The sequence below is a fragment of the Bombyx mandarina genome, chromosome 09 (genome assembly GCF_030267445.1).
Source record: "Bombyx mandarina strain Sakado chromosome 09, ASM3026744v2".
Taxonomy (NCBI): domain Eukaryota; kingdom Metazoa; phylum Arthropoda; class Insecta; order Lepidoptera; family Bombycidae; genus Bombyx; species Bombyx mandarina.
In genome coordinates, this window is record NC_143216.1 from 14,800,325 (window position 1) to 14,824,199 (window position 23,875).

The following is a 23,875-nucleotide window of genomic DNA, read 5'->3' on the forward strand; positions in this document are numbered from 1 at the left end:
AAACATTTAAACTACATTAATCATTCCATTTAAAATTGTGTTTCATTAAAGTAAATGAATCATTGTTTTACGATTTCTACCATTAGGACCTACCAAATGTTATAAATTACATAAATAAAATAGATAACTTCAGATATCTTGATCATCATGTTCGTGAATGTCTCAAACAAGTAATGTAAATTTTCTGAAATGAAATGTCGGCAGCATACATGCATGTCTAATAGAATAATTTAGATTCCAAATGTAGGCACATAACTATTGCGTCATGCGTCACCAAAAACAGCTGCATAAATTAATATCAGTTAAATGAAAATTTTAATAAAAATATAAATTGACGGAAAAAAACAGTTCAGTCAGTACCTTTTTTCCTCTGTTTAGCAACTGATTTTTTTCATGTTTTGTAATGTTAAAATATGTTAAGTTGTTGCTTGAAGATAAGCTATAGGGCTTTGATTTTTTAAGGAAAAAGTATTTTCCCAGCAATTAAAAAAAATTTATAACAAAATAAATTTCGTACATCTAAGTGTCAGTAATTGTGGTCGTGTTTTTTTTTGTAATAGAAGGATTTTAATTGGTCCAGAGACTTTGCCACTCAACTAGAATGGGTGGGCGAGTCCGAGGGCTCAAGCAGGAGGAGCGGACTTCAAACACTGCTCAGCGCCTCCGGAAGAGTCCTAAAAAGATTTGCTTCAAGAGTGCATCTGCTACCTATTACCGGAACGAACTCGCGCCCTCTTAGAAAAAACTTAGCAAGAGACTTATCATAAGCCCACGTGGAGCTCACAGGCGTCGTGAGGTCTTGTCACTTCCACCATGAGACTTGGGTTTGAAGTCTCGATTACAGTGAATATTTGTACCGAAATATATGTAAGTACTTATAGGTATAATAATTCTCGGTAAAAAATAAAAGAGTTCATAATAACCTCTATAATATTCTATTTCATATTCAATAGCAAAATTTAAAATTTGGAATTAATCCCAAAAAAAAAAACGAAATAACATAAGTAGATGCTAATACACCAATTATAGATAATCCAACTAAATGCACAATGATTACCCACTTAAAATGGACCGGTAATTCGTAATTGTGGTCAATAGGAATCAAGATTTTCTGTTCGCGAGTTGTTTCGCAACATGACCTATTTGAGGCGTTTAAAGGGTTTTATTGAAAAGGATTATTTCGATTTCCAAAGGCCCGACATCAATTTATACAATTTCCATCCACAACTACGTATTTTACTTATTGTAAATGGTATATTTTTTAATAACCGCAACTCTCGTATCAGGTAATTTTTATCTTAGTAATTTTAACTTATAACATATGGCCACTGATTGTAGCTGGAGTATTAGACATTTTTAAATGACCAAAACGATAAAAGCGTTGCAGAAACGACATGAAAGGACTTAGTAATCAGTTGAAACAGCGAACGGTCACCTGAAGTGAAACGAAAGAAGTGATTTTTTTTATTTTTTATTTATTAAATAAATTAAACTAAAGTATAACTAGCTTCACCGGACGTGTAGGCAAGCTTACGGGTCTCAGCCGGGAGAATTTGCTAACACTAGCCCTAGCAAGAGCCGTGCTTCGCTGAATATACCACCGGATCGGAAACGCGACCCACTGAGAAGATCTGGCGAGAGACTCAGTGGTCTGTGTCTGTGGGTTAATTCGCTCGTCGAGCCCTTCGTCGCAAGCGACGGGTTCGACGAGGACGGTGACCGGTGCTTGTGGTACCTAAAAGCACCGTTAATGGATCGGGAGGATCCGTAATAAGGTGTTTTGGGCGACGTCGACTGTTTACCATTCGGTCTACAGGATCGGGTATGTAATTTCCAGCGGCCACGACAAAAGGGTTCTCATGTCGTGCCGCCTTCTCGAAGTGGGGAGTGGACTGTGTCTGCGAGTTAGTTCGACGAGAATGGTGACTAATGTTTGAAATGGCTAACAGCACCGATAGTGGAACGGGAAGTTCCGAAATGATGTGTGATAGTGAAGTATAATAACAATAATATAATTAATACATTATTAGGTATATAATGTAATAATTAAATTGAGTTATTATTTGTACTGCGCTGAAATTTTTATTTATCCCTAGACCTAGCGCGTAACAGTATATCTAAAACATTTTATTACGGACATCAAAGATATCAATAACATTAATAATGTTTTTCAGATTAATTTGGCCTGGAGGATCTATTTTGTTATGCATGCTAGCTGTTTGTTTGGAATCGATGTTCATATATCATGGCCTCACTACTAAAGACTACTCATTCGCAACAGAATGCTTCTGTTGTTTTGTCCTGCTGGGGACGATGCCTGTAGTCAGTTTAAGTGTGCTCAAAAACAAAGATAATATCTTAGACTTGATCGAAAATATGAATGAAAATTTCATTTATATACGCCGTTTAGAAAGCAAATATCGGTATGATGGTTTTGAAGTATTTTTATTAGCCTAAATATTTGACAGAGGCTAGTATATTATTATGTCATTTATTTTGACGTCCCAGAATGCAAGCCTTCAAAGAGTCTATAATCGTTTCTAGTCCTATCTAGTTTTTTTAATGAGTTTCCACACTATGTCGCGGTCGTCGTGGATTTTCTTTTTTTTATGAATACTAGTGTAAGGTTTGTTGTAAAATAATTAAAATAAAATTGGTCATGTTAAAGTTAAGGCAATTTTTGTATTGCCAAATAGCAACACTGTTGGTGGTAGCAATGCCAGTGGTGGGGTTGTGAGATAATAAAAAAGGCGGTAGTCTGAGAAACGAAAGGGGAAATCAGTGTATTCGGTAGTGAGCAGATGTCTAAAGATTGTAAAAGTGGAGTTTCAAATAAAGCAATACAGAATTAAGTAAACTACTGCAATCTGTGTATTATTTCCTGACTGTTGGAAGTGGAGTCTTACATCTCAGAAGTGCGGTCGCCTCACGTAAGTACATTTTTGAGTTTCTTGTTAATTTGACGTAATTATTTGATTCGAAAAAAAAATGAATTAGAACCGCGCTGAGTACGGAGGTAGCTTCAAAGCTTAGCACGGGATAGCATCTTCTGCTGTATCTAGCCACTATTTTAATTCAGAATAACTGAGAACTAAAATGTATCTAATGTTATGGTTATGTCACGTGTTTCAATTTAACTTAACGTTCAAATGTTTGTTGAGCTTCAACCACGAATTTAATAACTGGTTACGAACTTTATATAGTTATCATTCCACTAATTTTTGCTCGCTGTTCCACTCTCATGGTGGATCCGTCGATAAAACGCTGCCTATGCTTTTCATTGATATTTTCGTTTGGGGTAGGTGAAATAATTTTGATATGGGTGCGATGACTAAGAATTTATAGACAAACAATTGATCTCTCATATTATATTATTATAGGTTCAATTCACGTTCAATTTAGAATAACATTTTGCAACGTCTGCAAGTTCCAGAACATGAATAGAGAAGGCACACATCATTTGATGACACCCTCGCGCAGCCGTAAAGGAAGCCGAGGCGAAGCGGGTCCCAACCGATCTCGTACTCGCAGCCGTAGCTCTCGCACGTGCAGCCGGGCCCGGGAGCTGGAACTGTACCAAGAACGTATCCAGCGACTAGAACAGGAACTGCAGCAAGAGCGGGAGATGGTACGGCGACGCGAGAGAAGTACACGGCGCCCTTCAGCCGAGAGGCCACGTGCGACCTCTCTTCGTGCAGCTACAGAGGTGCGCCGGAGTGACGATGCGCGGCATGCAAAAGTCAACCATGAACGTCGTGCCACACATATCAGGTCACGTAGTCCTTCCTTTTCTACTAATGATGTTGTCAAAATAATACAGTCTATTAAGCACGGTCCCGAATCTCAACCGTTACCGCAGAACACACCGATGATTAATAAAAATATAGATCACAAGAATATTCTTCCAAATTTTGACCCTTCTGTTAAAAATCAGCGAATAGACGTGTGGCTGAAAAAGGTTAATGAATGCGCGTCGGTTTATGGTTGGGACGATAGGACTACTATACACTTTTCACTACAAAAACTTCAAGGATTGGCCAAGTTGTGGTTCGAGAGTCTAGATACGATCTTGTATACGTGGCAAGAGTGGCAAGATAAATTAATAAACGCGTTTCCTCACGAACTAAATTATGGCCAGTGCTTAGAAGACATGTTGAGACGAAAAAGCAAGCTTAATGAACCTATAGAGCAATACTATTATGAAAAACTGTTTCTGTTAAACCTATGTGGTATTTCTGGTAAGCGCGCTGTCGACTGCATAATTCACGGAATTAGTGACAGGACTATGAAGTCTAGTGCCTTAGCTTTGCGCTGTTCTCTTCCAGAAAATCTTTTACAGTTTTTAATGAGTTGGGACACAGATCAATTGATTAATGATCAATCGCATTTGAGAAATAAAAATGCCTCTGACACTGAATCAAATTCTAAAAAGAATTCCGGTCAAGGTATTTATTGTTTTAACTGCAAACAGCAGGGGCATCCGTATTTACAGTGCCCAAAGCCGCTAGATAAATGTAACAAATGTGGTAAGATAGGACATAAAACGGAAACCTGTTTTAATCAGGAAGAGGGTTCCTCAATCGGTTTGGTGGTCTCTAAAAATAACTAGCTCTAGTGCAAAATTAACCGAAAACTTATCTTAACGACATTTTCTTCGAGTCGTATCACACATAAAATAGAGAACATTCAAGACAATATTCCCCATGAAAGGCTCTGGTTATAAGTTAATATAGTCCTCGGAGAGTATACCTTTTCATCTCGAAATTTGATGACGTACGTGCTAGTGTTCTGTAGGCTAGGTGACAATCTGATGTAATTCTTCGTTAATCAATCAAACATTACAGAACAATCGCATATCATTATTATGAAAAATTCAACTACTTAACGGTTTTTAAGCATGAATTCTGAACTGTCCCACTCAGATTTATATAAGGAATATGATAAATCCCTTGAGAGAAAATATGTAGCAAGTCTTGAGCAGCTGACATAGTTAAGATCTTAAGTAGATTATCTAAAGAATATTTTGAGTTATCTAATTATAAATCAGGTTCGTTCAGTCAGTCAGTCCGTCTCCCTGGGTTTGAGGGAATGGGAATGAAGCATAAAATGCTATATTCGATTTAATAAAGCCCTGGATACATGTCGCGTCACTTAAACTTGGTGGATCAGTGGGAAGTAAATCTTTACTACTGACCGTGAATAATTCTAAGTGTTTAATAATTTTTGTCAATTACATTATTTAATGTCAATTATGTAATATTTTTGTCAATTAATTTGTCAATTTAATAACAATAAATGGATGATTAAATGATACACATATATAACTGAATTGATGAAGCACTTACGCTACCGAATTATTCTTTCTTTGTTTACAGGTCAGGAGCGAGAATTGATCGGTTCGCACCTCGACCAGAAAGTCCTTGAGAATTGATTGGTTCAAGGCAAGACAGAAAATACTATAGCTGAGAATTGATGTTCAGGGCGAGACAGGAAATACTACAGCTGAGAATTGATTGGTTCAGCTTGTGTATTTCATAAAGTCCTTGAGAATTGATTGGTTCAAGGCGAGACAGGAAATACTACAGCTGAGAATTGATTGGTTCAGCTTGTGTATTTCATAAAGTCCTTGAGAATTGATTGGTTCAAGGCACACATTAACTGAGAATTGACTTGGCATGGCAGTTTCATAATTGAGAATTGACTTGTCATGGCATTTTCATAACTGAGAATTGACTTGTCATGGCATTTTCATAACTGAGAATTGACTTGTCATGGCATTTTCATAACTGAGAATTGACTTGTCATGGCATTTTCATAACTGAGAATTGACTTGTCATGGCATTTTCATAACTGAGAATTGACTTGTCATGGCATTTTCATAACTGAGAATTGACTTGTCATGGCATTTTCATAACTGAGAATTGACTTGTCATGGCATTTTCATAACTGAGAATTGACTTGTCATGGCATTTTCATAACTGAGAATTGACTTGTCATGGCATTTTCATAACTGAGAATTGACTTGTCATGGCATTTTCATAACTGAGAATTGACTTGTCATGGCATTTTCATAACTGAGAATTGACTTGTCATGGCATTTTCATAACTGAGAATTGACTTGTCATGGCATTTTCATAACTGAGAATTGACTTGTCATGGCATTTTCATAACTGAGAATTGACTTGTCATGGCATTTTCATAACTGAGAATTGACTTGTCATGGCATTTTCATAACTGAGAATTGACTTGTCATGGCAGTTTCATAATTGAGAATTGACTTGTCATGGCATTTTCATAACTGAGAATTGACTTGTCATGGCATTTTCATAACTGAGAATTGACTTGTCATGGCATTTTCATAACTGAGAATTGACTTGTCATGGCATTTTCATAACTGAGAATTGACTTGTCATGGCATTTTCATAACTGAGAATTGACTTGTCATGGCATTTTCATAACTGAGAATTGACTTGTCATGGCATTTTCATAACTGAGAATTGACTTGTCATGGCATTTTCATAACTGAGAATTGACTTGTCATGGCATTTTCATAACTGAGAATTGACTTGTCATGGCATTTTCATAACTGAGAATTGACTTGTCATGGCATTTTCATAACTGAGAATTGACTTGTCATGGCATTTTCATAACTGAGAATTGACTTGTCATGGCATTTTCATAACTGAGAATTGACTTGTCATGGCATTTTCATAACTGAGAATTGACTTGTCATGGCATTTTCATAACTGAGAATTGACTTGTCATGGCATTTTCATCATGGCATTTTCATAACTGAGAATTGACTTGTCATGGCATTTTCATAACTGAGAATTGACTTGTCATGGCATTTTCATAACTGAGAATTGACTTGTCATGGCATTTTCATAACTGAGAATTGTTTTTTTTATTTGACTTGTCATGGCATTTTCATAACTGAGAATTGACTTGTCATGGCATTTTCATAACTGAGAATTGACTTGTCATGGCATTTTCATAACTGAGAATTGACTTGTCATGGCATTTTCATAACTGAGAATTGACTTGTCATGGCATTTTCATAACTGAGAATTGACTTGTCATGGCATTTTCATAACTGAGAATTGACTTGTCATGGCATTTTCATAACTGAGAATTGACTTGTCATGGCATTTTCATAACTGAGAATTGACTTGTCATGGCATTTTCATAACTGAGAATTGACTTGTCATGGCATTTCATAACTGAGAATTGACTTGTCATGGCATTTTCATAACTGAGAATTGACTTGTCATGGCATTTTCATAACTGAGAATTGACTTGTCATGGCATTTTCATAACTGAGAATTGACTTGTCATGGCATTTTCATAACTGAGAATTGACTTGTCATGGCATTTTCATAACTGAGAATTGACTTGTCATGGCATTTTCATAACTGAGAATTGACTTGTCATGGCATTTTCATAACTGAGAATTGACTTGTCATGGCATTTTCATAACTGAGAATTGACTTGTCATGGCATTTTCATAACTGAGAATTGACTTGTCATGGCATTTTCATAACTGAGAATTGACTTGTCATGGCATTTTCATAACTGAGAATTGACTTGTCATGGCATTTTCATAACTGAGAATTGACTTGTCATGGCATTTTCATAACTGAGAATTGACTTGTCATGGCATTTTCATAACTGAGAATTGACTTGTCATGGCATTTTCATAACTGAGAATTGACTTGTCATGGCATTTCATAACTGAGAATTGACTTGTCATGGCATTTTCATAACTGAGAATTGACTTGTCATGGCATTTTCATAACTGAGAATTGACTTGTCATGGCATTTTCATAACTGAGAATTGACTTGTCATGGCATTTTCATAACTGAGAATTGACTTGTCATGGCATTTTCATAACTGAGAATTGACTTGTCATGGCATTTTCATAACTGAGAATTGACTTGTCATGGCATTTTCATAACTGAGAATTGACTTGTCATGGCATTTTCATAACTGAGAATTGACTTGTCATGGCATTTTCATAACTGAGAATTGACTTGTCATGGCATTTTCATAACTGAGAATTGACTTGTCATGGCATTTTCATAACTGAGAATTGACTTGTCATGGCATTTTCATAACTGAGAATTGACTTGTCATGGCATTTTCATAACTGAGAATTGACTTGTCATGGCATTTTCATAACTGAGAATTGACTTGTCATGGCATTTTCATAACTGAGAATTGACTTGTCATGGCATTTTCATAACTGAGAATTGACTTGTCATGGCATTTTCATAACTGAGAATTGACTTGTCATGGCATTTCATAACTGAGAATTGACTTGTCATGGCATTTTCATAACTGAGAATTGACTTGTCATGGCATTTTCATAACTGAGAATTGACTTGTCATGGCAGTTTCATAACTGAGAATTGACTTGTCATGGCATTTTCATAACTGAGAATTGACTTGTCATGGCATTTTCATAACTGAGAATTGACTTGTCATGGCATTTTCATAACTGAGAATTGACTTGTCATGGCATTTTCATAACTGAGAATTGACTTGTCATGGCATTTTCATAACTGAGAATTGACTTGTCATGGCATTTTCATAACTGAGAATTGACTTGTCATGGCATTTTCATAACTGAGAATTGACTTGTCATGGCATTTTCATAACTGAGAATTGACTTGTCATGGCATTTTCATAACTGAGAATTTTTTTTTTTTTGACTTGTCATGGCATTTTCATAACTGAGAATTGACTTGTCATGGCATTTTCATAACTGAGAATTGACTTGTCATGGCATTTTCATAACTGAGAATTGACTTGTCATGGCATTTCATAACTGAGAATTGACTTGTCATGGCATTTTCATAACTGAGAATTGACTTGTCATGGCATTTTCATAACTGAGAATTGACTTGTCATGGCATTTTCATAACTGAGAATTGACTTGTCATGGCATTTTCATAACTGAGAATTGACTTGTCATGGCATTTTCATAACTGAGAATTGACTTGTCATGGCATTTTCATAACTGAGAATTGACTTGTCATGGCATTTTCATAACTGAGAATTGACTTGTCATGGCATTTTCATAACTGAGAATTGACTTGTCATGGCATTTTCATAACTGAGAATTGACTTGTCATGGCATTTTCATAACTGAGAATTGACTTGTCATGGCATTTTCATAACTGAGAATTGACTTGTCATGGCATTTTCATAACTGAGAATTGACTTGTCATGGCATTTTCATAACTGAGAATTGACTTGTCATGGCATTTTCATAACTGAGAATTGACTTGTCATGGCATTTTCATAACTGAGAATTGACTTGTCATGGCATTTTCATAACTGAGAATTGACTTGTCATGGCATTTTCATAACTGAGAATTGACTTGTCATGGCATTTCATAACTGAGATTGACTTGTCATGGCATTTTCATAACTGAGAATTGACTTGTCATGGCATTTTCATAACTGAGAATTGACTTGTCATGGCATTTTCATAACTGAGAATTGACTTGTCATGGCATTTTCATAACTGAGAATTGACTTGTCATGGCATTTTCATAACTGAGAATTGACTTGTCATGGCATTTCATAACTGAGAATTGACTTGTCATGGCATTTTCATAACTGAGAATTGACTTGTCATGGCATTTTCATAACTGAGAATTGACTTGTCATGGCATTTTCATAACTGAGAATTGACTTGTCATGGCATTTTCATAACTGAGAATTGACTTGTCATGGCATTTTCATAACTGAGAATTGACTTGTCATGGCATTTTCATAACTGAGAATTGACTTGTCATGGCATTTTCATAACTGAGAATTGACTTGTCATGGCATTTTCATAACTGAGAATTGACTTGTCATGGCATTTTCATAACTGAGAATTGACTTGTCATGGCATTTTCATAACTGAGAATTGACTTGTCATGGCATTTTCATAACTGAGAATTGACTTGTCATGGCATTTTCATAACTGAGAATTGACTTGTCATGGCATTTTCATAACTGAGAATTGACTTGTCATGGCATTTTCATAACTGAGAATTGACTTGTCATGGCATTTTCATAACTGAGAATTGACTTGTCATGGCATTTTCATAACTGAGAATTGACTTGTCATGGCATTTTCATAACTGAGAATTGACTTGTCATGGCATTTTCATAACTGAGAATTGACTTGTCATGGCATTTTCATAACTGAGAATTGACTTGTCATGGCATTTTCATAACTGAGAATTGACTTGTCATGGCATTTTCATAACTGAGAATTGACTTGTCATGGCATTTCATAACTGAGAATTGACTTGTCATGGCATTTTCATAACTGAGAATTGACTTGTCATGGCATTTTCATAACTGAGAATTGACTTGTCATGGCATTTTCATAACTGAGAATTGACTTGTCATGGCATTTTCATAACTGAGAATTGACTTGTCATGGCATTTCATAACTGAGAATTGACTTGTCATGGCATTTTCATAACTGAGAATTGACTTGTCATGGCATTTTCATAACTGAGAATTGACTTGTCATGGCATTTTCATAACTGAGAATTGACTTGTCATGGCATTTTCATAACTGAGAATTGACTTGTCATGGCATTTTCATAACTGAGAATTGACTTGTCATGGCATTTTCATAACTGAGAATTGACTTGTCATGGCATTTTCATAACTGAGAATTGACTTGTCATGGCATTTTCATAACTGAGAATTGACTTGTCATGGCATTTTCATAACTGAGAATTGACTTGTCATGGCATTTTCATAACTGAGAATTGACTTGTCATGGCATTTTCATAACTGAGAATTGACTTGTCATGGCATTTTCATAACTGAGAATTGACTTGTCATGGCATTTTCATAACTGAGAATTGACTTGTCATGGCATTTTCATAACTGAGAATTGACTTGTCATGGCATTTTCATAACTGAGAATTGACTTGTCATGGCATTTCATAACTGAGAATTGACTTGTCATGGCATTTTCATAACTGAGAATTGACTTGTCATGGCATTTTCATAACTGAGAATTGACTTGTCATGGCATTTTCATAACTGAGAATTGACTTGTCATGGCATTTTCATAACTGAGAATTGACTTGTCATGGCATTTTCATAACTGAGAATTGACTTGTCATGGCATTTTCATAACTGAGAATTGACTTGTCATGGCATTTTCATAACTGAGAATTGACTTGTCATGGCATTTTCATAACTGAGAATTGACTTGTCATGGCATTTTCATAACTGAGAATTGACTTGTCATGGCATTTTCATAACTGAGAATTGACTTGTCATGGCATTTTCATAACTGAGAATTGACTTGTCATGGCATTTCATAACTGAGAATTGACTTGTCATGGCATTTTCATAACTGAGAATTGACTTGTCATGGCATTTTCATAACTGAGAATTGACTTGTCATGGCATTTCATAACTGAGAATTGACTTGTCATGGCATTTTCATAACTGAGAATTGACTTGTCATGGCATTTTCATAACTGAGAATTGACTTGTCATGGCATTTTCATAACTGAGAATTGACTTGTCATGGCATTTTCATAACTGAGAATTGACTTGTCATGGCATTTTCATAACTGAGAATTGACTTGTCATGGCATTTTCATAACTGAGAATTGACTTGTCATGGCATTTCATAACTGAGAATTGACTTGTCATGGCATTTTCATAACTGAGAATTGACTTGTCATGGCATTTTCATAACTGAGAATTGACTTGTCATGGCATTTTCATAACTGAGAATTGACTTGTCATGGCATTTTCATAACTGAGAATTGACTTGTCATGGCATTTTCATAACTGAGAATTGACTTGTCATGGCATTTTCATAACTGAGAATTGACTTGTCATGGCATTTTCATAACTGAGAATTGACTTGTCATGGCATTTTCATAACTGAGAATTGACTTGTCATGGCATTTTCATAACTGAGAATTGACTTGTCATGGCATTTTCATAACTGAGAATTGACTTGTCATGGCATTTTCATAACTGAGAATTGACTTGTCATGGCATTTTCATAACTGAGAATTGACTTGTCATGGCATTTTCATAACTGAGAATTGACTTGTCATGGCATTTCATAACTGAGAATTGACTTGTCATGGCATTTTCATAACTGAGAATTGACTTGTCATGGCATTTTCATAACTGAGAATTGACTTGTCATGGCATTTTCATAACTGAGAATTGACTTGTCATGGCATTTCATCTGAGTTACTTGTCATGGCATTTTCATAACTGAGAATTGACTTGTCATGGCATTTTCATAACTGAGAATTGACTTGTCATGGCATTTTCATAACTGAGAATTGACTTGTCATGGCATTTTCATAACTGAGAATTGACTTGTCATGGCATTTCATAACTGAGAATTGACTTGTCATGGCATTTTCATAACTGAGAATTGACTTGTCATGGCATTTTCATAACTGAGAATTGACTTGTCATGGCATTTTCATAACTGAGAATTGACTTGTCATGGCATTTTCATAACTGAGAATTGACTTGTCATGGCATTTCATAACTGAGAATTGACTTGTCATGGCATTTTCATAACTGAGAATTGACTTGTCATGGCATTTTCATAACTGAGAATTGACTTGTCATGGCATTTTCATAACTGAGAATTGACTTGTCATGGCATTTTCATAACTGAGAATGACTTCATGATTTCATAACTGAGAATTGACTTGTCATGGCATTTTCATAACTGAGAATTGACTTGTCATGGCATTTCATAACTGAGAATTGACTTGTCATGGCATTTTCATAACTGAGAATTGACTTGTCATGGCATTTTCATAACTGAGAATTGACTTGTCATGGCATTTTCATAACTGAGAATTGACTTGTCATGGCATTTTCATAACTGAGAATTGACTTGTCATGGCATTTTCATAACTGAGAATTGACTTGTCATGGCATTTTCATAACTGAGAATTGACTTGTCATGGCATTTTCATAACTGAGAATTGACTTGTCATGGCATTTCATAACTGAATTGACTTGTCTTTTTATAAATATTATGCATTTCATAACTGAGAATTGACTTGTCATGGCATTTCATAACTGAGAATTGACTTGTCATGGCAGTTTCATAATTGAGAATTGACTTGTCATGGCAGTTTCATAATTGAGAATTGACTTGTCATGGCAGTAACACAACTAAAAATTGGCTTGTTATGGCAGTTTACAACTGAGAATTTACTGTCTGTTTCGAAGAAATTTTGATATGTATAACTTTTAAGGAGTATTTTGTTTCACTTAAATGAAAAAATGTTAAGTGCCTCTTTTTTTTTGTAATTTACTGTTAACGCTGTTACGCTGACGACTAATATTGGCCTAATGTAAGGTTACCACCTGGGTCATGTATGGGGACATACATGGTGTCAGGACGGTCGAATGTAAGGTTTGTTGTAAAATAATTAAAATAAAATTGGTCATGTTAAAGTTAAGGCAATTTTTGTATTGCCAAATAGCAACACTGTTGGTGGTAGCAATGCCAGTGGTGGGGTTGTGAGATAATAAAAAAGGCGGTAGTCTGAGAAACGAAAGGGGAAATCAGTGTATTCGGTAGTGAGCAGATGTCTAAAGATTGTAAAAGTGGAGTTTCAAATAAAGCAATACAGAATTAAGTAAACTACTGCAATCTGTGTATTATTTCCTGACTGTTGGAAGTGGAGTCTTACACTAGTAACACAAATCTATACAAGAACGTTTAGGTAGGTACCCAGATCCTAATACTAGATGTAATCAACAAAGATACTTACTCTGGCTGGGAATCATACGTGATCATACCTGGATTCGATGGTATAGAAATCGGGATCACTAACTTAATTAAGAGTCCCTAAGGTGAGCGCGCATAAGGGCGCACCTCATAGATACTACAACATAAGCGTCAACAGCGAACCATAGTTGGAAGTATATATTATTTGAAGGAATCTGAATTTAAATAGAAAAAGACTAAACACTTTTTTCACATGACCGTTTTCTCCACAGTTAACCCAATATTTTTTAAATGTGTATAAAGGCGAAGCTTGTGTTTTCAAACGAAAAATATGGCAACAGTCGCGTTTTTTTTTTAGTCACCAACAAAACAAAAGAGAAAATGTTTTAGATATTATTCTAATCTATCAGCCCACAGGCACCCGATATCAACCGCAGGACATAGGACTCCTTCAAGTCTCGCCACAAAGATCGGTACTGCGCTGCTTGCATCCAGCGCATTACTTATCATTTAATCTACTGTATTATATACCTACATATATTATAAATCTTGAGGTGTTAGCGATTATGGTCATTGCCATTACAAGATAATGTTTTTGAGATTATTTTAATTACACGCTACGTTTAGATTAGCGACATCATTTTTCTATACATTGGTGGGTACTTTTAATTTTAATAATAAATTTTCATCCTGCTGTCCTCTCTTCACCTGTGGAGCCTAGGCACATACCTGATTTTATATTAATTATAATGTTTTTTTTTCAGTAACTCATTCTTAGAAGGGCAACTATTAATTTGGAAATTTTACAATGCGTGGTTAATATTTTGTTGCATCGTGTGCGGTACTTTTTTTATGTTCCCAGTTTTTGTGCTAATGTACCAGAGTCTATTTCCTTCACTGGACGAGGATACGACTAGGCCACTAGTGTTTCCGATATGGTTGCCCAAATTGGACGGTTATAGTACACCCATTTATGAAATATTTTTAATTTTGGAAATTAATTATTGCTTGATATTCCTTCAAACGTTTTGTGGTAAGTTATTATATTAGGTATTAAAAGACTGCTTGCGATACCAAAACGAGAATAAATTATTGGATTTTGTCATTTTACAAAATTAATTTAATTATTATAAAAGTAAAATCTGTAGAAAGACTTTTGTCAAACGAAATCTCTTCCAGTATACCTTAAAGATGAAATAGCGAACGGTTAATTTCGATCACCCAAAAAAAAACGAAAGAACTTCAAAGAACCTCATAAAACTCTTAAAAAAACACTATGTAGGTACTTTTAAGTATTATGTTAAACAGAGCACATACGATCAAAGAAGTTATTTCGTGAAACCATAATTCTTACGTAAACATAGATTCCACGCGCCAGCGTACCTATCTGAATTTTTCATAAATTTGAGTGCATTACAAAACATTTTAGTTGGTAAATTTATTTTTGCACGTGGTTTGCTCGTTTCTGAGAACAATTTCAATATAGCGTATTCATTATGTAAGTAGGCATGCGATTAACGATTTTGTTCATTTGTGTATTAAAAATAATGTTTAATCTCTAATTTTCAGTTTACATCTACACATTGTTTCACATACTTTTGCATTTTTATTACATACTCCACATGATTAAACTTGATTTAGAAGCGATATTTGACGATATTGACGAATCCGTTGCCTTATTACCGCACCGTGATACTCGTAGGATTGAAGTTCAGAAAATCCTAAATGGAAGGATGAAGAGGATCGTAACGTGGCACATATCTGTGTTCAAGTAAACTCATTTAATTTTTGACGTTGAATTTAATTTTAAATGATTGCCCAAGATCTACATAATATTTGTGTTTTAATGATTTAACGACCGTCTGGTGTAGTGGTAAGTGACATGGTCACTACACAAGGGGGTCGCGGGTTCGAATCCCGCCAAGGAAAGATATTTGTATGATAAATATAAATGTGTTTTCCAGGGTTATGGATGTATATTAAATATATGTATGTGTATAATAAAAATCTTACATTTATTTCCGTTATCTGGTACCTGTAACACAAGTTCTTTACGAACTTAGCACGGGACCAGTTAACGTGGCGTGATTGTTAATAAATATTTATTTATTTATTTATTATTTATTTAATGATAGAAATCTAATTATTTTTCTTTATATAAATTGGTTTCTTTGATTTGTATCTGGGCGATTAATACTTTTAAAAGTAGTAACATATTTAAACGTATAATTAAATCAGTATCATCCGCCGGTCATCGTTGTCGTCGAACCCGTCGTTTGCGACGAAGGGCTCGGCGAGTAAATTAGCCCACAGACACATCCCACTGAGTTTCTCGCCGGATCTTTTCAATGGGTCGCTTTTCCGATCCAGTGGTAGATTCTGCGAAGCGCTGCTTTTGTTAGGGTTAGTGTTAGCAACGTCGTCAAGTTTGAGCTCCGTGAGCTCACGTACTTGTTAGGCTACGCTGACATAGTCTCTCAAGGCTTCGTCATCTCATTATCTCAGTCTGTCCACTGTCCACTGCTGAACATAGACCTCTTCAACTGATCTCCAGGGAGCCCGGTCCGTTGCCACCTGCATCCAACGGTACGTAGCGATTCTCACTCGTCGTCGGTCCAACTTGTAGGTGGCCGCCCTATCTCATCAACTTTGGTTCTTCAAGGGACCTCCTCATTTCTGATTCCGTCTCATAGAGAAATACCAAGCATGTCAGCTTAGAGAGGGAAAGTTCTAATGTACCGGAAATCCTAGCATAATCTAATTCTCTCGTATGTGACATGCCCCACGTTCTTACAAGCTTTCATTATGTCAATCCGTGATCAAAAACTACCAGTCGATTTGTAGATCGTAGGTTATAGTAGTTGTTATCGTATCTCCTAGGTATACCGAAAAAGGCCGGTGTTGCCCGGGTTTTGTCATTTACCACGATAAAAGGTAGCCTGTGCTAAAGATACCTACCACCACCTCGATACTCACATCCAGGCTACATCACAACTAGCTCAGTACTTAGTACGTAACTTACAAAGACTTTGGACGTTTCAACGTTATTGTAAGCGCAATGATTGAAGTTCTGTTAAGAGCACCTACTAAACGTAATCTTCAAAAGGACTAGATATTCGAATATCTAATGTGATTAGAATATTGACGTTACAGAGCAGTCGAAGCAGTGTCTTCTATTTATGGTCCGCCTTTGGCTTATCAAGTAATGTTCACTTCTATTGCAATTTGTCTAATTGCCATCCAAATTACACAGGTAGATTACCTACATATTATTTTATTTTAGTAGGTACCAACATTAGTAGGGATAATAAAATCGTCCTGCCTATTTCTGCAAAGGAAGGGTGAGACTGTATGTTTTTTTTATTTTATTTTTATTGATTTTTTGGGTGGACGAGCTCACAGCCCACCTGGTGTTAAGTGGTTACTGGAGCCCATAGACATCTACAACGTAAATGCGCCACCCATCTTGAAGTATAAGTTCTAAGGTCTCAGTATAGTTACAACGGCTACCCCACCCTTCAAACCGAAACGCATTAGTGCTTCACGGCAGAAATAGGAGGGGTGGTAGTACCTATCCGTGCGGACTCACAAGAAGTCCTATCACCAGTAATTACGCAAATTATAATTTTGCGGGTTTGATTTTTATTACACGGTGTTATTCCTTCACCGTGGAAGTCAATCATGAACATTTGTTAAGTACGTTACTCATTAGAAAAATTGGTACCCGCCTGCGGAATTCGCACACCGGTGCATCGCTAGATACGAATGCACCGGACGTCTTATCCTTTAGGCCACGATGACTTCAACGGAAAAAGTCATTCATGAGTAATTCATCATTCTTATCATAATTATAGTAACGCTGACCTAACTTAACATCCATAATCCGATTTCACAACATAATAATTGGGAGTTTTTTGAATGAGCGATTAACAGGATTTTGAATGCAACCGGAGTCCATACATTAGAGAAAACCACTACGTTGCTTTAAGATTTGAAACACGAGATCAATAATTTGCAATACTTTACGTTTGAGCAGAGTTCTGCTATAGGGCTGTATTGCTAATCGTATCACATCACATCTATGGTAGGCAGCGGCTTGGCTCTGCCCCTGGCATTGCTGACGTCCATGAGCGACGGTGACCACTTACCATCAGGTGGGCCGTATGCTCGTCAGCCTACAAAGGCAATTAAAAAAAAACATCACATTTTGCAATTATTATTCTTCGATCAAGAGTACCTACTACTGACGAAACCAGGTTAATTTATTATGTATTTCTGATATACATTTCTAAATCACAAATTACCGGTTTTGAAAAATTTGTAACGAAATGATGATGAGTGATGAGTTTGATGTTTTTCAGAAATTAGAAAACGGCATCTTGGATATAAGATTTACAATGTTAGGAGTTGCTGCGTGCCTGCAAATGTGGATACCTTGCTATCTTGGGACTCTGTTAAGGAATAAGGTGACCATTCATTTGATTCAGAATTTAAGCTAACGTAACCGGTTGTGACATAAATGGATAGTTGTGCTATTTAAATCATTCACCATTTCTCCAATACCGTCTTTACCATAAGGGCACACGGGGCCCGTGCCCAGGGCCCCCATTCTCAGGGGGCCCCGAAAGACCGACACTTTCTCTCACACGTTTATTCTCAAAACATTTTTGTCGGGCACATTACACTTTTTTCACAAATCAGTAATCAGAAGGTATTTACAAGGCATATATTATGACTATGATAGAAGATTTTGCTCAACAGAAATCCCGAAAGAAACCGTTATCGAAATCGTAACCAAAAAACCAGCAGCATTCTAATATCATTAATGACATATTATATCATACTGTATTTGATTACCTATAATAAATGGTCTCAAACTCAGTAAAAAAAATGTTATTATAATTCGCTTTTTTTACTTTCTAAAAGGGCCTCAAATTCTTGTGTGCCCAAGGGCCCCATCCTAGTTTAAGACGTCCCTGCATTTTTCCCGTTACTGAGCAATAAAAATCAGTCAGTATTATAGATAATAAACATATTATTTATGAGTCGGTATTTAATAACAATGTGAGACTTCGAGCTGAGGGCCGTTTTTTATACTTTATTGAATCTCCTTAAAAAGTGCAACGTGATACACTTTAGCTGATTTTTTTTTGGGCTAGAAGGAAATCGCCGACCGGTGGTGATAGGCGAGGTAGTCTGAAGCTGCTTATGAATACAATTTCAATAAAAATAAAGTTTTTCGTTTATAGGCGTTTGGCGTCGGCGAAGCATGTTGGAACAGTGGCTGGCACCAGACTCCACTAGGCAGGATGATCCGACAGGATATTATCATAGTCTTGCTGAGGGCCCAGCAACCAGTCACTATAAAATTCCCTGGACTGCAAAGTATTCAACTAGAAACATTTTCTTCGGTAATTTTTAATTTGTATGGGTATTATTATTATTATTGCTTAGATGGGTAGACGAGCTCACAGCCCACCTGGTGTTAAGTGTTACTGGAGCCCATAGACATCTATAACGTAAATGCGCCACCCACCTTGAGATATGAGTTCTGAGTCTTAGTTTTACAGTGCAACGGCTCCCCACCTTTCAAACAGAAAGCGATACAGCTTCACGACAGGAATAGCCGGGGCAGTACAAGCCCGTGTGGGGGTTCAGAAGACAGACGACCAGTAAAAAATAAATACGAACGTAACATGTTTAGTGTTACAACTCTCAGACACAGCCCACTGAGTTTCTCGCCGGATCTTCTCAGTGGGTCGCGTTTCCGATCCGGTGGTAGATTCTGCGAAGCACGGCTCTTGCTAGGGTTCGTGTTAGCAACGTCATCAGGTTTGAGCCCCGTGAGCTCACCTACAAAAGTTAGGGTTACGCTGAAATAGCCTCTCAAGGCTCTCAGTTTAGGTAGGAAAAAAAAAAAAATTTTGTGTTACACTGTCTTACACAGTAAATTATTAATAGTAAATTATGTATTGGTATTGTGAATAGTACCAATTTTATGACTTGATGCCAGTATAAAGACATCTACTTACATTAGGCTATACCTGTATTAAGTTGCCAATTGTCTTGTTTAATTCATCTTTCAGATTATGACCACATCATACTCATACTTCAATATGTTGAGACAGTATAGTTGAAGAGTTTAAAAAAAAATTATATTGAAAATATTATTTCACAGTAAATGTTTCAAGCACATAACCCATTGAATTTCTCTCTGGATCTTCTCAGTAGGTTGTGATATCGATCTAGAGGTAGATTCAGCACTGCTTTTGGTAATGAAGATGTTAGAAGATTCTTTCCGGCAGAGGGTTTGCCCACAAGTTATGGTGAAGCCAGAATAGCCTATCAAGGCTACTGGTAGATAGGTAGAAAAAAAAAAACAACCACATTCAGTAGCTATTATACAATAGTATATTTTAAGCACTATACCACACTTTAGTTTTCTTAATTAATAAATAATGTTTACAGTATGGTGTTTTAATGCAAAGATCCTTTATCTTCTGGAAGCAAAAAGTATATTGGTACTGGCCCTTTGCTTGTGTGAACAATTTCTTCATGCCTTATAAGCTGGGTTGCTGCAAGACCATACAGTAAACAAGGTATACCTGAAACAAAATTTACTACCAAATGGATCACTATTGCCATGGCTGATACACAAAAGTCGAAAGTTTTGAAGTCGACGTGGCCTAAAGGATAGGACGTCCGGTGCATTCGTGTTGAGCGTTGCACCGGTGTTCGAATCTCAGGCGGGTACCAATTTTTCTAATACGTACTCAACAAAAGTTCACGATTGACTTCCAGTGTGAAGGAATAACATCGTGTAATAAAAATCAAACCCGCAAAATTATAATTTGCGTAATTACTGGTGGTAGGACCTATTGTGAGTCCACACGGGTAAGTACCACCACCCTGCCTATTTCTGCTGTGGAGCAGTAATGCGTTTCGGTTTGAAGGATGAGGCAGCCGTTGTAACTATACTTGAGACCTTAGAACTTATATCTCAAGGTGGGTGGCGCATTTACGTTGTAGATGTCTATGGGCTCCAGTAAGCACTTAACACCGGGTGGGCTGTGAGCTCGTCCAACTAAGCCATAAAAAAAAAAAAAATTGTCTCCTAAGTATAGTTTATTTTATCATGTTTATTTATAACTAATGCACACAAAAAAGTGGTTTACAAATAAGCTAAAATTTAAAAATGTTAAGGTTGCAAAAATATCACTTAACCCAAAAAGCCTTTCACCCCTTGATATAGATTTATTCTTAACAGACACTATTGACACTTCAACCTTAAGGTCTTGAGGTGATGATAGCATTCACAGTGTGACCTCTGGGCTTTGGCAGCAATTTTTTTATTTTTTATTGCACTTGTAGGCAGACACGCATACGGCCCACCTGAGGGTGAGTGGTTACTGTCGCCCATGAACTTCAGCAATGCCAGGGGCAGAGCCAAGCCGCTGCCTACCGCTTAATACTCTCCACAAGCCTGGTTGGAAGAAGGACATGTCATAGTGCTCAGGAAACAACGTGGAGGGGCTCATTCCATAGCCAGATGGTAAGTGGCAACACTACTTAACACCTGATGCGCAATGACATTATTTATAAATCTATGCAATAAATAAAAAATCTCAACAACTGGTCTCAACATCACCCCAGGGACTCATCTGTCTATTTACTACAACTGTAAGTTTATGAATTACTGTTGTGCCTTTTTCATTTTTTCAACTATGCCCAATAATTTTATATTTACTAACTAATATGTAGTATCAAATAAAAATCAACATGAATTCAAGCAAACAAAATCTGAACCGTAAACTGAACTGTATAGACATAACATAGGTTAGGCCTTCAGTTAATATTAATGAATAATATATAAAAAATGTATTTATAAATTGAACTACAAAAAATTTTATAGTTACATACCTAAATTTGCAACCTTTATAATTCTCATAAATTTATCTGACATATTTAGGTCTTCTGCCCTTTTTCTAGAACAATGATATTTTATATATGGAAAACAACCAGTTCTTAATATTTGATAGTTTGAACTACCAACCTTGCAATTAAAATTTGACATTCCAAACTGATCATCTTTCACATAACTGTACTGAAAAGAATGAATATTATTATACTGTAATAAATGTCTAAATAGTGTTATATAACTTCATATTTATTTATTGCTGTTAAATGTTGAAATTTCAAATCGCACATGGTTTGCAGGATATCACCTTTACAAAATAAGAAGTCCAAGGTGGTTCGTTACACTGAGTTAAATAGGCTGTTAGAACCTCGGATGATGTGGGTTTATTTGAAAATCTTGCAATCAGAATAGCCATACATTTCCATTCCTGGCGTATATGAGGAGATACCACAAACATGATTTACAAGAAATAATTTGTAGCTGAAATTATTTTAAAGTTAAAAATGTTTGTTTTATTTTCAGACCACTAAGTAATTAATTCATGTAATGTACGACAAATTAAACTTTGAAACGTGGTCTTTATATTTAGCTACGATTTAGGGTTTGCATGTAGTTCAGTTACCACCTAGCGAGCTTCGTTATAAATTAATATTGATAATATCAGTAGGTACATATGTACACAAAATTAGTAAATGAAATTAATTGAAATTAGACTGATTACGGTAGGTACCTACATATGTAGGTACTACTTATGTCAATAATTCAATTTGACATTTTTGATCGGTGACAGTCATAGAAGTGGTGACAGTACATAGTCATAGACCTATTCAGTGTACATAGTGCTAGTTTGCAAAAATGACAATAGGTACGGTACTGAAATTAAATGAAGTTGGTTAATTTGAAACATTAATCAAATGGTATGAAATTAAATGAAATGAAATGAGATGATATGGGATGAAATATAATCTTAGTAAATTGGCGGTTATTTACTGAGACTTTTCAGTGGACTGGAAGATCCTGTAAAGCTACGTCCAGCGCTTTGTTTCATTTCCCCACAATTTTTAACAAATACTTCAGTTAATAAATCAACGTTATTACACATTCAAACCTGAAGAAACACTAGTCCTCAAATATATTAAGTGTATAATCTATGCACTATAGTAGAGTTAATTTGTCCGTTGACTTTTTGGCGGGAACGCGAGGAGTGAAGTTGTGTGATTTGTTTTATTTTGTCTATTTAGTGTTTCTTCGGGTTTAAATGTGTAATAATGGTGGTTTATTAACCGTTTAATATCTGTGAAAGTGCGCAAATGTGGGAAAATGAAACAAAGCCGCTGGACGTAACTTCTCGGGATCCTCCAAAAAGTCCACTGAAAATCTTAGTAAATGACCACCATTTTGCTGAGATTATCTTTCATCCCATTTCATTTCATTTAATTTCATCCCAGTTGATTGATGTCTCAAATTAATCATCTTCATATCATTTCACTCCATAATATCATTTTTCATAAAAATATGATTATAAATTAAAATAAGACATGACTTAAAGGTCACAGTTACCAGGTCATAAAATCCCTTAAAAAAAAAAATTTGTCCGTGCAGTTTTTTTTTTTTTTGTCCTTTATGGCAATAGTTTTAACTTTATGCCAGTTTCAAGTGAAAGGTAGGGAAACTACACGCGACAAAGTCATCAAAAGGAACAAAAGGATAAGCTAGTTAAAAACAAGACATGGAAATAAATTAATAAAAATAAATTAAATATATTAAATCTTAATATTATTATTGATTATGAAAGAGGATAATACATTATAATACAATAAAGGATAAAGCAAAGGGCAGGAGATTTTAGTCGGAAACGGAACCTGTAGTAATTGTAAGGAATTTATAAAGGAGGTGCGGTCATATTGGGAACAAGAAAAGAAAATATGGTCGAGATCACCAATATCTTCTCCACACTCACAAATATTGCTATCAACAATACGAAGCCTTGCTAAATGATGAGGTGTACATACATGTCCTAAACGCATTCTGGAAATGATAGAAGTGACAATTTTAGAACTTTTAGCTTTAAAGAACCATGGTTTACTGGAAATCGTGGGTTGAATTTCAGCATAAAGTTTGCCTTTGAACTTGCTGCTTCTCAACCAAACATCATTCCATGACTCCCAAAGATTGGTTTGGGAAGAGCAGTCAAATCATG

At 35.9% G+C, this 23,875-nt stretch overlaps 3 protein-coding genes across 9 annotated transcripts; 2 read left to right on the forward strand and 1 right to left on the reverse strand.

Moving 5' to 3' along the window:
* Positions 1–1,056: 1,056 nt before the first annotated feature.
* On the forward strand, positions 1,057–20,137 carry Or-65 (olfactory receptor 65). Its single transcript, XM_028170189.2, has 8 exons — positions 1,057–1,286; positions 2,175–2,423; positions 14,522–14,790; positions 15,327–15,528; positions 16,911–17,010; positions 18,119–18,223; positions 19,007–19,168; positions 19,844–20,137. Exons 1-8 carry the CDS (start codon positions 1,135–1,137, stop codon positions 19,892–19,894), a joined length of 1,290 nt encoding a protein of 429 aa, XP_028025990.2. The 5' UTR covers positions 1,057–1,134; the 3' UTR covers positions 19,895–20,137.
* Positions 2,790–4,745, forward strand: LOC149502381 (uncharacterized). 3 transcript variants are annotated; one of them, XM_089730077.1, is made up of 2 exons: positions 2,790–2,930; positions 3,428–4,745. In XM_089730077.1, exon 2 carries the CDS (start codon positions 3,437–3,439, stop codon positions 4,607–4,609), a length of 1,173 nt encoding a protein of 390 aa, XP_089586203.1. In that variant the 5' UTR covers positions 2,790–2,930; positions 3,428–3,436; the 3' UTR covers positions 4,610–4,745. The 3 variants fall into 3 exon arrangements, with proteins under 3 accessions (XP_089586203.1, XP_089586204.1, XP_089586202.1); XM_089730078.1 differs by having other exon boundaries at positions 2,791–2,930; positions 3,434–4,745; XM_089730076.1 differs by having other exon boundaries at positions 2,796–2,930; positions 3,381–4,745.
* Positions 20,138–20,145: 8 nt separating the features above from the next.
* LOC114239797 (uncharacterized protein C15orf61 homolog) lies at positions 20,146–22,263 on the reverse strand. 5 transcript variants are annotated; one of them, XM_028170193.2, is made up of 3 exons: positions 21,983–22,263; positions 21,811–21,861; positions 20,146–20,362 (listed from the first exon to the last, which is right to left on the reverse strand). In XM_028170193.2, exons 1-3 carry the CDS (start codon positions 22,130–22,132, stop codon positions 20,318–20,320), a joined length of 246 nt encoding a protein of 81 aa, XP_028025994.2. In that variant the 5' UTR covers positions 22,133–22,263; the 3' UTR covers positions 20,146–20,317. The 5 variants fall into 5 exon arrangements, with proteins under 5 accessions (XP_028025994.2, XP_028025992.2, XP_028025993.2 ...); XM_028170191.2 differs by having other exon boundaries at positions 21,678–21,861; XM_028170192.2 differs by having other exon boundaries at positions 21,678–21,856; positions 21,983–22,123.
* Between the last annotated feature and the right edge of the window lie 1,612 nt (positions 22,264–23,875).